The sequence below is a fragment of the Falco peregrinus genome, chromosome 1, assembly GCF_023634155.1.
Source record: "Falco peregrinus isolate bFalPer1 chromosome 1, bFalPer1.pri, whole genome shotgun sequence".
Taxonomy (NCBI): Eukaryota; Metazoa; Chordata; class Aves; order Falconiformes; family Falconidae; genus Falco; species Falco peregrinus.
The window spans coordinates 41,877,635-41,891,885 of record NC_073721.1 but is presented as its reverse complement, the minus strand read 5'-3'; the positions used below and the strand labels follow the sequence as shown (position 1 = coordinate 41,891,885).

Genomic DNA, 14,251 nt, shown 5'->3' with positions numbered 1-14,251 from the left:
GCTGGGGTGGCCCACGCTGCACCTGCTGCCAGCGCTGCACCCATCTGCCCCGCAGAGCATGGCTCCCGGGACCTGCTCTCCTGCCTGCCGCACCATCCCAGAGCTCGGGCTGCCTTCCAAGCAGCCGGCAGTCTGCTGCTCTGAGCCGCTCTCTCCCCTGGATGCAATGAAAGGTCCTCTTTTGTAACAAGCTACTAGAATATAAATCCTCTGGGAGACACTTTAATTAGCAGTTATTCTTGCTAGGCATGTTTTGCTTGGGGGGAAAAGAAGTTTTGAAGAGTTATGAGGAGCAAATGGCTCTCCAGAAATCTGAGTTATCCAGTCCATTGAAAAAATGAATAAATAAATTAATAAATTCAAAGGGGTTCAAACTTCATTGGTTAAGTATTTTTTCTTAACCTGTTTCAGATCAGTGCACAGCTGGGCGCCTGATATCTCCACTTCGTTCTCACCCTCTTCCAAGAACCCCCACTACTCTGACGTGCATGAGTTGACCTCTCTTATGTTACAGAGCCGTACTTAAGAATTTCCAACATTGACACCAATTTTATTATGTTTTATAAGACACCACTTTGAAATATGAAATGCTGGGATGTGATTATGTGGTAACTCATGTAGGAACCTACAATACCATGAGCTATATATCCTCAGCTGATACATATTACAAAACACAATGTTCTTCCATTGCCAAGATGCTAACACGTTACTTCTGTGGTGTGCTAGCACGCAGCAGGAAACTGAAGCGGAGAGACAGTTGTGTTACCCTGTGTTACAGCACGGGTCCGGGAGAAGTGAAGGCATGAAACACAGCTGTGATCACGGGAATGCTGTCCACAGCAGAAAGACGTGAACGCTCCCTCTCTGTGGAAATACACACTTCTGCAGGTGTTATTGTGCATGGCTTTTTATCCCTTTCTAGTAATAGTGTGAGTTGGAGGGAAATTCTGGCTATGGTGTTATAACTGGCCCTTGTCCTCAGGTCTTCTCCAGATGGTCGTGTTATGGGTCTCTCTGAAACTGCCAGGAGCACCATCCTGTTATACAACTGTCATTAATACTTGATTTTATTTTTCTAGGGTCCACCAGGTCTGCCGGGCTTACCAGGACCACCTGGCAAGAGAGGTTCCCGAGTAAGTGATTTAAAAGTTTCTATCCATTTGTGCTTGCGTCTGCCTGCCCTACTGTTCCAAGGGCTGTCGTATGTTCCTGTGGCTGACTTACGATCACTGCAAGCCCCACTGTTGAGGTCTGGCCAGCCTCCTTTCTCTCATTCCCCGTTAAAGGTTTTCAGGAGGCCACACCGGTGATTTGCAGCCTCCCTGTGCTGTTTGGCACCAGGAAAGGCTGGGGATGAATGTTTCCCAGTGGCTGTCAGAAGTATGAGCTCTGTCTGTCTCATTTTGTTTCCGATATCCGTTCCTTCTTGCAAGACCAGTGCTGAATATTAGTTTTGCTTGCTTTTTGTTCTGTCCTTCGCTCTCCCCAGCTTCCCAAATCGCTTCCTTCGAGGTCCTTCACTGGCAGTATGCCTTCACATGGGACCATGATCTAGGACCAAGGACTCAAACACAAGGATGAGCTCTTCTGTTCCCCAGACTGAGACCTGCTCTCTGACTCCTTTTCAAGATCTAGAGCAAAACCTCCTAGCTGTTCTACGAGGTCCATTGCAAATTCCTGAATTTCTTCCTCCCCACATTAAATTCTGATGCAGATCTTTGAACGCTGAGTGCTATACCAAGGAAACATCTGGTGCTGAGTGCTGCAGTGAGCTGTGGGAAAAGCTTCCTGCACTGGCCTAGCTGCAGGAGCAGCCTCCCAAAGCTGGGCAACGTGCCTGACCTGGATACGGTCAGTGTTGGCACCGTTTTCATGGTAGCATGGTGCTGTCCCACAAGGTGCAGTCATGGAGCCCATTTCCTGAGCACTGAACTGATGTGGGTTGGGAGTCAAAAGATGCAAGTGTCTGAGGCTGGAAGAAGGGAATATTTGGATCCGTGATCCAGGCAGCATCCTGGCCTGGCAGCAGAGGGAGATTTCCTCACACATACTTGGCTAAAACTCAACCCCATGTAATGTCTTTAAAGAACAACCAAGAGGCTCAGAGCTAGAAGGCTGTGCATTCCCTGAGGACACTTGTTACAGTCCTGTGAGATCTTGCAGTAACCAGGAAAGATAAACGCACCTCCTTTCTACAACAGTGAGATCCAGGGGGTCTGCAGGGTGCCCTGCAGCCTGGGATGGATGTCAACAGTCCCAAACACTGACTCGGGCTGTAAGTGTAAGGTCTTCGACAGCACCAGGCTTTTGTGTTTTACAGACAGAACAATCTGCCCCCCATTAGATACGTTCTTTAGTGAAACATCAGTACGACTGGTCATACAACCCTGATGCCCTCTGTTTACAAATACCTGAGCAGCAACCACATCAGCAGGCTGTCTGGAGCTTGCAGTTCTTAGCGAGTCCCCATTAAGGCTGAAAGTTTGTTCTTACCCCAGCTCATTACTCCCAGGAGGTGTTTGGTGTTACTTCTTGCAATCCTGTGGTGTCTGGAGACCGCAGCTGCATACCCTGCCTGCTGTGTGAGTGACCAAATTTCAGCCCTACATCTGAATTCTACTGCCTACCAAAACCTGAGTTTTTCTGAAGAAAAAAAGCATTGTGGAAGCAGTGTCATAATTTCTGTTATTCCCCAGCTGTGGCCTGCTCCATCCTATATTTAAGATGAACCTCTGAAAGACAATAAGCAACAGAGGATTTCTGAGTCCAGTCCCTGCCAGAGGTGCTGAGAATCGGCCCAGGAAAGAGTTCCCAGTTAGCAAGTGCTCGGCACAGCTGAGCCTGGCTTGGCTCAGACCTCTGCAAAGAGGCTGTGCTAATTTTGGGAGGGGGCAAAAGGGTCACTCTGCAAATGTCTGGCCTGAGTACTGGAGACAGAACTGCTCTGTGCATACATTGTTTTGACTTTGCAACGTGCTGCTTCTACTATTTTATTTTTTTTCTTGTGGTTCTTTGGGGTTTAAGGATTTCATTGCAAAGAAGAGGAGCTGCCAGAAACTAAGACAGGCTTAGGGGAATTATTGCATCTTCTGCTTTTCTTGTGCATGAGCCACTTAAAATTAAACATGCAACACTGCAGAGGTTACGTTCTACCTCTGCCTAACCTGATCTCAAACAAAGCAGCTGCAGAGTTCTTACACCAGCCCAGCCCATGGGTAACCCATGAGGTGTCCCATGAGGCTCTAGCCCAGAACTGGAGCTCCTGAGGGGAGGTGGGTATTGCATGCAACTTTGCAGTGCCAATGCCAGGGGGAAGGAAGGATTTTTTTCTTGTCACAAATGCAGTTTATGGCCTAAAGCGTGAGCCGTAATTGCCTTTGTAGCGTGCATAATTTCTGCATTATTAATGCTTATGCAATTACTTGGCTCATTTGAAAATATAGTAGCAGCATTTGACTCATGACCTTCTGTAGCTGTGAGACCGTAAAGTTGCTCTCTTGCTGATGTAGCGCAGCATTTCCACTCCTTTGAATTCTGTGTAATCTCTGGGGGTTTTCCCCCTTTCTCCTCCCAGATTGATCAGGGTAAATCAAAAGCTCTGATTAGCTTCTGCTTTGAGGGTGGGATGGTGGTCAGTGACAGTTTGTAAGAAAAGTTGGCTCATCCCATGGTTCTGTCCCCTTGTTTCCAGCAGGTGAGTACCGTGAGGCTGGCCTGTGCAGCTGGAATGTTGCTCTTCCGTGTAAGCAATGCTACCCTGGTTGGCAGTAACAAACGCTTGTCTTTGTAGCAGCATGAAAGAGGTTGTGTTCAGGGTGCATCTCGGTGTTCCAGTGCAACCTGCGGTGGGGTAGCTAAGTGGATACGGGCAGTCATCTTGAAAATGGTAATTTCTCAGGTTTAGTTTAAAAGCCAAACCCCATTTTAGGAGCATGGAATTAATTTTACACCCTATCACACAGCATCAGGGACCCATTGAGACAGATGCAGACTATACCTATGCTCCACTCTGCAACTACGAAGGCAGAGATATATAACAAGTGAAAGCTGGGTGTTTCTCCTTCTCATTATTACCTAAGGGACTCCAAGGGAAAGGAGTAGAAGTGTTGCAGTTCTGATGACTGGAAATGACGGCTAATAACACTTGCTCAGGAGCTCAGCAAACCTATGTAGGTGTTGCTGTGTTGGTCAAGCATGCCTGACAGGAAGGTTTTCTCTCTGTCCCTATCCACCCGCAATTGTTTGTGGCTTTTATGTCTGCATTAAAGAATTTGAGGCATAAGCAAGAGATCTGTCCACACCACTTCTCAAATAAATGTGCCGTGTGCCTTCACAAGTGTCTGTGTAAGATCTGAGGTGCCTCTCAGGGGAAAGGCAGATTTAGCAGTGAAGGCTTTCCCCAGCTTTACGTGATGTGAAAGCACTTTGCTGGGCATGTAGTGGGACCGCTCTTCCGTGGCTGTGTGCGTGAGTGGTGGCACTTGGGTGCAAGCACAGCAACTCAAGCAGAGCAGTTCCGTGCAAGCGACGTGTGTTGTGCTTCATTTCCGCAGATGACCTTTGCATTTCTTCAAACACGGAGGTTTAATGGGGGGGCTGTGACTGAGGCTGGGTTTTGCTAGCAGAGCTGTGCTAACATAGCTCTACAAGTAACTGTCAACAAAGGGCTCCCGGTGGAGCAATAACTTCTGTGCCATTGTAGCCTACTCCTGCCTCACCCAGGAATCAGTGAGCTTCGCTCCCACACTGGCTGTATGAGGGGCTTTTGCCAGCACATCTATGTCGATCGCAAGTTGTGACTCATTCCAGTCCTCACCAGTATGGTTAGAGCAGCAGGCTCCTCACGATTTAATCAGGGCTGCAGAAAAGTACCGTGAACCGTGATACTTGGTCTTATGTGCTGCCTTCCAGACAAGTGCTGGATAAATCCTGGTTATCTGCTCCCCTCCTACGTGAAGGAGACAGCAAGCTTATTCGTGACAGTCTGGTTGTTGGCTTTGCTCCCAGGACAGCAAGAAAAGAGTTATGGTCGAACTTTCCAAAACACTTAAATAATTTAGGAAGCCAGGTCCCACTGGAAATCGATCTCCCTCTCTGAACAGGTGAGCAAACTCAGGTACAAGGGCTGTGTTTTACCCATGTCCGTGCAAAACAGGTCAGCGGCAGAACTGGGAGTAAAGAGCCTGGCATGCTGCAATCGCTCTTGTTTTATTTAACCTCTCTGCTACAATACAGGAGGGATCCACATGGATGGGTAAAGAGAATGTGTATGCGCTCCCTGATGCTTTGGGATGCTCTTCCCATCCTCCTGTGAACCTTAGCAGCTTGAAAGATTGCAGGGTCCTGGTGTAACATGTCCCTGTTACATTTGGTCTGTGGCTGCATAAAATCTCCCTTTCCTTCAAAATGCAGGGCTTCCCTCCTAAAACAAGCAAGAACTTAGTCAGCTGTAGAGGTTCCCCGGTATCCTCATTCCATTAGGAAGATTTTCCAATTTCTGAAAAGAAGTGTTTAAAGAAACAGTTTGTTTGGCTTCACTTCACATATTTAGCTCATTTCTCAGCAAGCTAGAGGTCAGAGTGGGTTCTGTAGGTCAGAAGCAGAAAAAGTTGCTTTACACAGTGAAACCCCAAGACATAATGAGTTTTGAATGAGTGGTCATTACTCTGACTGAAGCTTTCTAACATTTAGCAGGAGTTTGGAGGATTTTTTTTTCCCCCTCCCTGTGAATGCTGGAGGGATGGGGGGAGCTCTGCACAGTTACACTTTTGTTAATTTTTGAGAGCTGTGACCATTACTCATAAAAGCGCTTCTGTGAGCAGGGTCCCATCTCCAGACACGTCACTGAGATGAACTGGATGGCATAATGTAGTTCTGGAGTAGCATCGCTCACGTAAAAGACATTCCAGGGAGATTATGAACCCCTCACCTTTGGGAAGCCCCCCCCCTCCCCCCACTTGGAGAACACACTCGGATTGTTCTGGTCTCTGTGCCACAGAGCCTCGGGCTACTGCTGTCCCATGGTAGAATTTTCCATGAATTTCTGGTGCAAGGCTTGGAAGATTTCAGATGCAAGTCTGCTTGCCGCTAGATCGGATTGTTTCAGCAATTGTGAGGGAGCCAAAGCGAGTGGGAAAGCAGGCTCACGTGCAAAGAGTAATACATGCTGTGGGATGGTTTTAGTTAGTGGCCTCAGCATTGTCCCATCCTCTGCATAGAAAAGATGAGCAATACTAAGGTATTGATGATAAATATGTTCAGGAGAATTCTAATTTCTAGATACGAGTGGGAAACTGAATTATATCAGGATAGCATGGGTAAAATATAGCGATTACCTATAGAACTACAAAGCAATTAACTCTTGAATCGCTTCTCCACAAAGAGAGAGCTGTTTCTGGGAGCACTGTTTGGAGATGGGTGATTCTGCTGGGTGCAGTAGCAGAAGAGGAATGAACATTGGCTTGGGTTAATAAAACAGGGGTGGGTAGCCTAGGGGCATGATGACTGGTTTTGGGGCTTGCAGATTGGTGTGTGCATTAATTTGTAAGGCCTGCCTGTTCAGATTTTCTATTGCTAACAGCTCCTGAGGCGGATGCTGTCCTGTACCTTTTGTTACTCAGCCCATCTAACTGTACCACACCGCATCTTTCTACTCTGCCAAGAATGTGGGTGTAATCACAGATTCAGGACTAACCATGTTGGAACACATCAAGATCAGGTTGGGGTTTTTTTACCATTTTTAGGTCTACTGCCAGACTACGCCCTTTTCTCCCTACGGTTAGGAGAGCAGTTTAAAACGTCTAGCACAAGCCCCAGACTGGGTTACAGCAGTTTCTTGTGCGCCAGACTGGACTTCCCGCTGTCACTTCATCAGCAGGATGTGGCCACTTCTCACTAGGATAAGACCACGCTGGTCTGGAACAGGATGGCTCTCTGACCTGCCTTTGCCTGAGTTACAGGCTGTAAGTCCCATCGAGTTCAGTGGTAGGGCCCCCCCCATCTTATGTCAAGAGCCTGTGTTTTTCATAGTCACGTGTTTTATCACTGGATACAGGGACTAGATTCTTCCTCCCTTCTTCCATCCTTTTGCTTAAGGCATTTTATAATTTTGATGCTGTGCTTTGGTTTAGCTCTGGAAGAGACTGCATTAAATTTTGCTGGAGGTGTGATTAGTTGCTTATCCAGGAGCTCTTGATCGGGAGCTGAGCTTCCTACGCTCCAGGTTTCCTCCTAGAAACTCATTTTCAGCTAGGAGTCACGCTAAACTGTGCTGCTCCCCCCGTCTGACACTGTTTTAAGCCTGCCCCAGGCTATGGTGGAGCATGGATTTCAACTAACTGCGCTGAAATGGGCTTTGAGCCAAGCTGCCCGACTCCAAAGCTGAATAGCAGCTGAATTCCCTCTTCATATCTAGCAGCAGTCTGAATTTATGAACCCTGTTCAGAGCTACCTAGATTATTGCTTACGTGTAAGAGCTTTTTAGGAACTCATCTTTTATAGAGACGTTACTGTTCTGATTTCTGTCACTTAATATTAAGTTTCGTATGTATCTGAGACTTGGAAGACTTGGGTCGAAGCGCTTTTGCTACCACAGATTTGTTGAATTACCTTAAGCAGCACATTAAGTCCCTGTTTCAGTGACCCACCCGATGAGCTGAACGGATGATGCTGTAGTTCGCTGGGAAGATGGATTTATTTAAGACTGCTCAGTGCTCAGTTACTCTGGTTACAGCAGCTGTATTTTTGTTTAATGGCAAGCTGATACTCAAATGCCTTAATTTTAATTAAAATTGTTTCAGTTTCATTGGAAATTCACAGACAGGCTAAACTATTGGAGAATTTCTGGCTGAAAATTTGGAAGGAAATTAAGAATGGGGCAATAAATATATTTGGGTTCAGGATGAAATTTTTGAAGGAATTTAGGAATGGGACACAAGATTTATTTGGGTAAAAGATGCCATTTGAAAAGTTCATCCTCGGCCTTTTAATTGAACAGCCTCTTACAGCAGAGCAGCGTGTGTTGTAAAATAGCACTGAGCACTCGACAGCTGTCTATGCCACAAGATACAATAGCTAAATAAAAAAAGCCATCATTTTATAATACAGTGCAGTAAAACTAAACTGACTAGACATCAGTGCACTGATGTTCTCTCAAAAGAGAGCAAGGGCACTGAACTTGGATGGCAGTCATGTCTTTAACTGCAGTGATTTTCCTTGGGAATCAAACCCTGAAGATTTTGGCCCCACGTGTGCTGAAATGCTCATCAGAAATACTACAGCTTACCGAGAAAGTGTGTGAGTAGCTTTTTATCCCCTAACCTGTACTCCTCCTCACTAGAGGGTACGTTGAAGTGCTCCTCGTGGTGGTGTAAAGCTCACATAGAGCCTTGGCAGAACAGGAGCCCTTGGAATTGGATCTCCAGGTTGTTTCATCTCCCAGGAACATGTTCAAGAGGACTTAGAATTGTTATTACTTCTGCCTGAAAGGTTAACGGATCTTCTGTGCTGTGTACAATCCTAGGATAAACTATTCGTAGCTGCTTATTCCAGATAACTCCTTAAATAGTCTTCGGAAAATATGCAGGGTGCTTTCAAAATACGATGTAAAAGGAGATACTGCTCTGTGTGATGTGAGGTAGGTACTCTGACAGTGCCATTGGCTTGTGAGACCTATGCAAAATACAGATTTAAATGGTTTAAACAGGGACTGACTTCTGCTCCCCCTGCTTTACTGTCTGGCCATCCATTCTCCTAACCTCTAAAGGCAAAAATCTGGTTGCCTTGTGGGGGAAATGAGTTCATTCCAAATAGCTGAAGAATTTCCCATTAGTAATTACTTCTGTTCTCTTCTGTTTTGGCCAGAAAAATTGTTAGCACCCCCACGTGCTTCTGCTCCCCTCTGCCCGCCTCCACCTCTTTCTGCTGGGGCTCCGTGCAGGGCTGTGACTCCCCGCACCCCCAGGCAGTTTCTGTTCTGGTTTTGCAGTATTTGGTGTACCCAAATTCTCTCGTTGTCCTGACAGTCTCACGGTGACAGACACACATCCCCCTCCATTATGGCAGGTGGGCGCTGGCAGCCGAGTCTCACCACTCCGAAGGCGCGAAGGAGGCCCCGCTGGAGCTGCGTCCCTGCCAAGGCACAGGCTGCTGGCGCTGGCCACGGCGCCACCAGAGGCTCTACCACTCCCAGGGCTAACGCAGATGCTACCGACTCCTTTTGACTCTGTTTTGTGTTTGTTGTGTTTTTTAGGGTCCCCCAGGTCCCCACGGAAACCCTGGCTCACCTGGCCCCCCAGGCCTGAAAGTAAGTATGAATCGGCACAAGGGGGTTTTGCCTTCCCGTCTCAGAGGGCGTCCTGGGTGGCGTCCACCTTGGCTTTTATCCTGCTCCATACGAAATGTTGAGTAGCTGAAGCCATTTCTCCCCTCCCCTCCACTCGCATGCGGGCGCTGCAGCGGCACAGCCAAAGACTTTTCTTGTGCTTGTGTGAGACCCTGCCGTGCGCCTCAGTTCTCAGGTCTCCCTAATTTCAAAGACTGCCTAATTAAGATCCTGCTTCAGCTATGCCTGTGCTAGGGAGAAAAGTATGTTGAGATGAGGGCAGTGGAATCCTCCTACTCCAGAGCCTCACCAGATCTGGATTTCTTGGCTTTCTCATTTCTCTTCTCTGGGTTTGGCAGCCTGCTTCTCCACCGTTGGGTCCCGATAGCACTGGGGGAGCTGGCAGCACCCGGCGGCTTCCCCTGCCTTCCTCCTGCGACTCCCTCGCCTTTCCTTCCCTCTGCAGCATTTCTGGGAACCCTGACCTCCATCAGCCCTCCCAAACTGATCCCGTTGCTTCCTTCTAGAAGTCCTCATCTCTCCGATAGGTCTCTCGCACCTCCCCGCGCAGTGCCAGGGCCGTGTGGTCTGTCCTTTCTCCTTACGCCTGCTTCCCAGGGGTGCTGCAGCCAGCAGCAGCTGGGGCCGTGCAAGGGGGGAGTCACCCCCCGCAGCCAGACCTCCTCCCTCCGCCTGAGCCCTCGGCACAGACGTGGCTCCAGAGGGGAGCTAATCCAGCGTGCTGCAAAACCCTTCAGAAAGACGTTTTAATTCCCAGCTCATTCCTGTGTGTAAGGCATTGTGTTACCTATAGACTGTGAAGTTCCTGGGAAACTGGTTTGGATTGTTTTGGTGTCATTGTTTACACAGACATAGATTTCTATTTTATAACACCTACCAGGGGCTGAAGAACAGTTGTTTTGAAAGGCAATGCTTGTGATGCTTCATAGAGGTTTTTGCTACCAAGGAAGCTGTGGGATGTCTCAGCCAAATGTAGAGAAAGGTACAAGCAAGAGCCTTTCTTTTCATGATCTCATGAGTAGGCAGAGATGTTATGAACACTATTGATGCTCTGGGAAAAAGATTCTGGAAACTTGGCATGCTGCCTCTATGTGATTAAAAATTAGGCACTGGAGACATGCTGGTGAACAGCAGCTGTTTTAAATTCTGAAGTGCAGTTATATGGCCTGAAAAGTGAGGCTGTAAAAGTTCTACATCTTAGTGTTCTGCATTTATTCTCCATCAATGACTTCCAGATCACACTTGTTGAGTTTTATAAGTCAAATCAAAGTTCTTTTATCTAACTTCCAGTCCTGCAAATTCAGCCTGGTCCAATCCGTAGAGTCAAACTATGTTCTATGCTATAACATACTTTTTTTAAAAAAAAACACTTCTAGCCTAATGTCTTGTCATGAATTAATCATTTGGCTATAAAGTTGTATTCAGTTGGTCTCCTACTAGAAATAAAAACTTCCTGTAAGCATTTTTCCTCCATCCTGATACACAGTCTGGCAGCAGGAAGCCCTCAGTGGATGGATAGCTGTAATAGGTTGCAGCAGAGATCTGGTGTCATCAGTCCGTGCAATATATTTTAATTTTGTCCAGCCACCATTTGCAGCATTAGGTTGTTCTACATGATGCTTCATCAAAAGAAGTATTAAGTCTGCAATGAGATGTGAGATCTGTAGCTCGGCCCAGGCCTCAACATAACTTCATCTCGAGCAGGGAGTCTGGTAAGCCATGACTGCAGGATCTTTGCATAAGAAGCACTTTTTTTTTTGAAGGTGTGTATCAGATCCCAGAGTTTTGACTTCCCTCCTTGCCTTCATTTCTCTGGTGTTACACCAGTCCCAGACGATGGACTTTGCACACGAAAAAAGGTGATGTTTCACCCCCTTACGTTTTAAATGCCTCTACCCTTCACCAGGCTTGACGAGCCTGTGTCTGGGACCTGATAGCTTCTTCGTAGACCCAGCCCACTGCTGAAATCATGGACTTGTGAAAGCTCAGCCTGGGTGACAGGGCAGAGCAGCCCCAGATAGAACTTCTCTTGCTGAGAGCCTTCGGGTGGCTGCTGGGCTACGTCTTCCCTAGATAGCAGTTAATGCCATGGAAAAAACAAGCAATCCAAGCAAAGGAACTGAAGTTTCCCAGATAGATACAGCCTGGAAACAATGACTAATGCCAAGTCATTGTCACTTAGGAAGTAACCCAGGAGCATAATTTTTATCAGCTGAATTAACAGAGCACTCATGAGATCAGGCGATCAGCTGTGTACGGGGCTGTGCGTGATGTGGCACTGCAGCCGTGCGTGTTTGTGCACATCCCTTGTCTGCTTGCACCGCGCTGGGGAGCACCAGTGTCGGGCTGTCGGGCTGCTGCGTTTCTGAATCTATCCCGTGCAGAGTCCACCTTATTCTCATGGCTGGAGCTGAGCACTGGTACTTGCTTGTACTTGGGAAGCTGATCTTCTGCACAGAGTTGCATGTAGCTGTTGAGCCAAACCCCGCTGATCTGCTTGGGCATGGTTCTGCTGACTTCAGCGGCGTGTTACACCCACTCGTGCCACCTGAGAATTCAGCCCATGGTGCTTTTCTCAGCAATTTATGTGCAACTGCTTAAAGGGGGCTCTTTCCCGCTTTTTGCATTCTGTTTGTTGTCCTTGGCAGTTCCAAAATTGCTCTTATGTCTAGTTAGCAGAGATTGATTATAGCAGATAACCTCTCAAATGGCTGTAGACATATGCTGGGCTAGATTTGTGGTTGGCTGTGCGACCTGAAGCTGCTGCAGCGGGCAGGAGGGGCGGTTTTGTTAACAAGTAGACATAGCTCTGAGAATGGCCTAATAGACTTCGGGCTTGGGAGGAGGGTTAGCTGTCAGGGTGTGTTTTCGAAAGCCATTACAAGAGTTGGGTTTGCATCTCTCATCTGGAGGCTTTTGGCGTCAGGCGTCAGTATGGTTTGCATGGTTAGCTGCTCTGGATAAATCTCTCTTGTTATAGCACTAGGAAAAACTGAATTTTCTTTTTAGTGAGTGGTTTGGTTCCAAGATAGCTCATCAGTTTGGCTCGCCAATGTTTAAAATACTATTACTGGGATTCTAAAGCTGAGGTGTTTAAATTGCACAGTTCTAGACTTCTCTCAGGTAGGGAAAAAAGAGAAAACAGTTTTTTCCTTTACAAAAAGGAAGCAGTGTGCTCAGTCAGTTGGGATGAGAGATGAGCTTGCGGGCGAGGTGCTGTGGCTTAGTGATGAGCACGGCTTAGACTAATTCCCGTGTTGTGGTTGCTGTGTGAGAAGAGTTGGGCAATTAATCCACAATTCCAGCCCTCACATCCAGGCATCCCTTCTCTCTAGCCCTGATGTTGTCTTGCTGATTAATCTTAGGGACGTGTGATTCTGCTTGTGGCTGACTTCTCCACCTGTGTGATGGTCTCGGCAGCGCTGAACACAGAACCGTGATGCAAAGCACAGCCTTTGCTAATGTGTTCTGGAGCTTCCCAAGGAAAAACGCAAGAGGCTTGTATTCCTTCATGTGGCTCAAAGTCATTGTGTTGAGCACATGGCGGGATTTAGGGAGAGTGGTGGGTGTCTACCTGCTGCAGAGTAGAAAAATTAATTTTGCGGAGTAGAAATTAACACCCTGTATCCTGAGGACTGCACTGATCTGTTCCAAGCAGTCGTAGTACCCACTGACTGCTCTGAAGTTCAGAGAGTGGGAGAATTGCCCTGATAACAGCTGCATGCAAAGCAAGATTATCTGCATGACTTCATTTACTGTTTGGAAACCAGGCTGCCTTCATTCAGAACTTGTGCAGATACATCTGCCTTGAATCAGCAGTGCTCCCTACAGTCCATAGCCAAGTAGTCTCACTCCCTGAACCTTGCAGCTTGTGGTGGCTGGTGGAGGAGGAGGAGAAGGGGAGATTTACACTCTGTGCAAGGTGGGAAGTACGTGTTGAATGTAGTCGCAGTGAGGCTACATGGAAAAGCTGCTCAGCTAGCTATAACTAGACCTTTGTGCTGCTAATGAGAAATGCCAGTTAATAAATACTATTACTCCTTTGTAGGGCCTCACCTTCCCTCCAAGCACTTCACTTGACAGCCAGTAATTAGCCCTCATACCTGGCCTGTGCTAGGCGGTTGGACTTGAATCCCGTGCTGCTGATGTGGCACACAGATGTTGTGACTTATTTATGATCCCAGGGGTGTTAAATAGCCAGTGGCTGATACTGGGATACCTGTGCCCTAGCTGTGCCAGAAGACCTAAGCTTCTTTGTGTGCTAAGCCTTACCTCTCCCCTGCCAAAAGAATCTGGCATGCTTCAAACCTCTTCTAATTTTTCCTTCTTCTATCTCTCACCCTGTTAGGTGCACACATTACCTTTCCACCTTTTAAGAATTTGGACTGGTATTTTCAAAGGATTTTGCCTGAATTAGGTGTTCAAACACTGCTGAAATTCCAGCCTGTGTTTGTCAGAAGATCACAGTCTTAAGTTGTAATTTCTGTCATCACAGTTCTTAAAAAGAAAAATAAAGAATACAGCCAAGAATACAGCCACTTAAGATAAAGTGTGCCTCTCTCTTTCTGCCAGCCTGAAAGCCTCACAATTGCTCCTGGCTGTTGGTAGTGCCTAATTAGTGTAACTTTCTCTGCAGTTTCATCCGTTCCCCACAGTTTAAAAAGCAACAGCATCTAGCAAGTTGTTAAGAAGGATGGTTTAGCCACAGTAATAGGCTTGGTAATTATTTTTGCGATGGTAGTTGCAGACAAGGAAGAAATTGCAGCTGTCCTGTCTAATAAGCATCAAAAGTCCTGACATTGCCTTCTTCCAGTTATCCTTTCTTTAGTCAATTTAATACTGTCAAATGGTATTTAAAACTCAACACTTCAGCAGCCGCAATCACCCACTGAAATCACCCCCAGCAAA

General features: G+C 47.0%; 1 protein-coding gene across 1 annotated transcript in view; it reads left to right on the top strand.

Moving 5' to 3' along the window:
• COL27A1 (collagen type XXVII alpha 1 chain) overlaps positions 1-14,251 on the top strand; it is a 158,977-nt gene that overhangs the window by 24,118 nt on the left and 120,608 nt on the right. Inside the window, 2 exon segments of the mRNA XM_027778196.2 lie at positions 1,080-1,133; positions 9,251-9,304. Coding sequence (XP_027633997.2) covers positions 1,080-1,133; positions 9,251-9,304 — 108 coding nt within the window.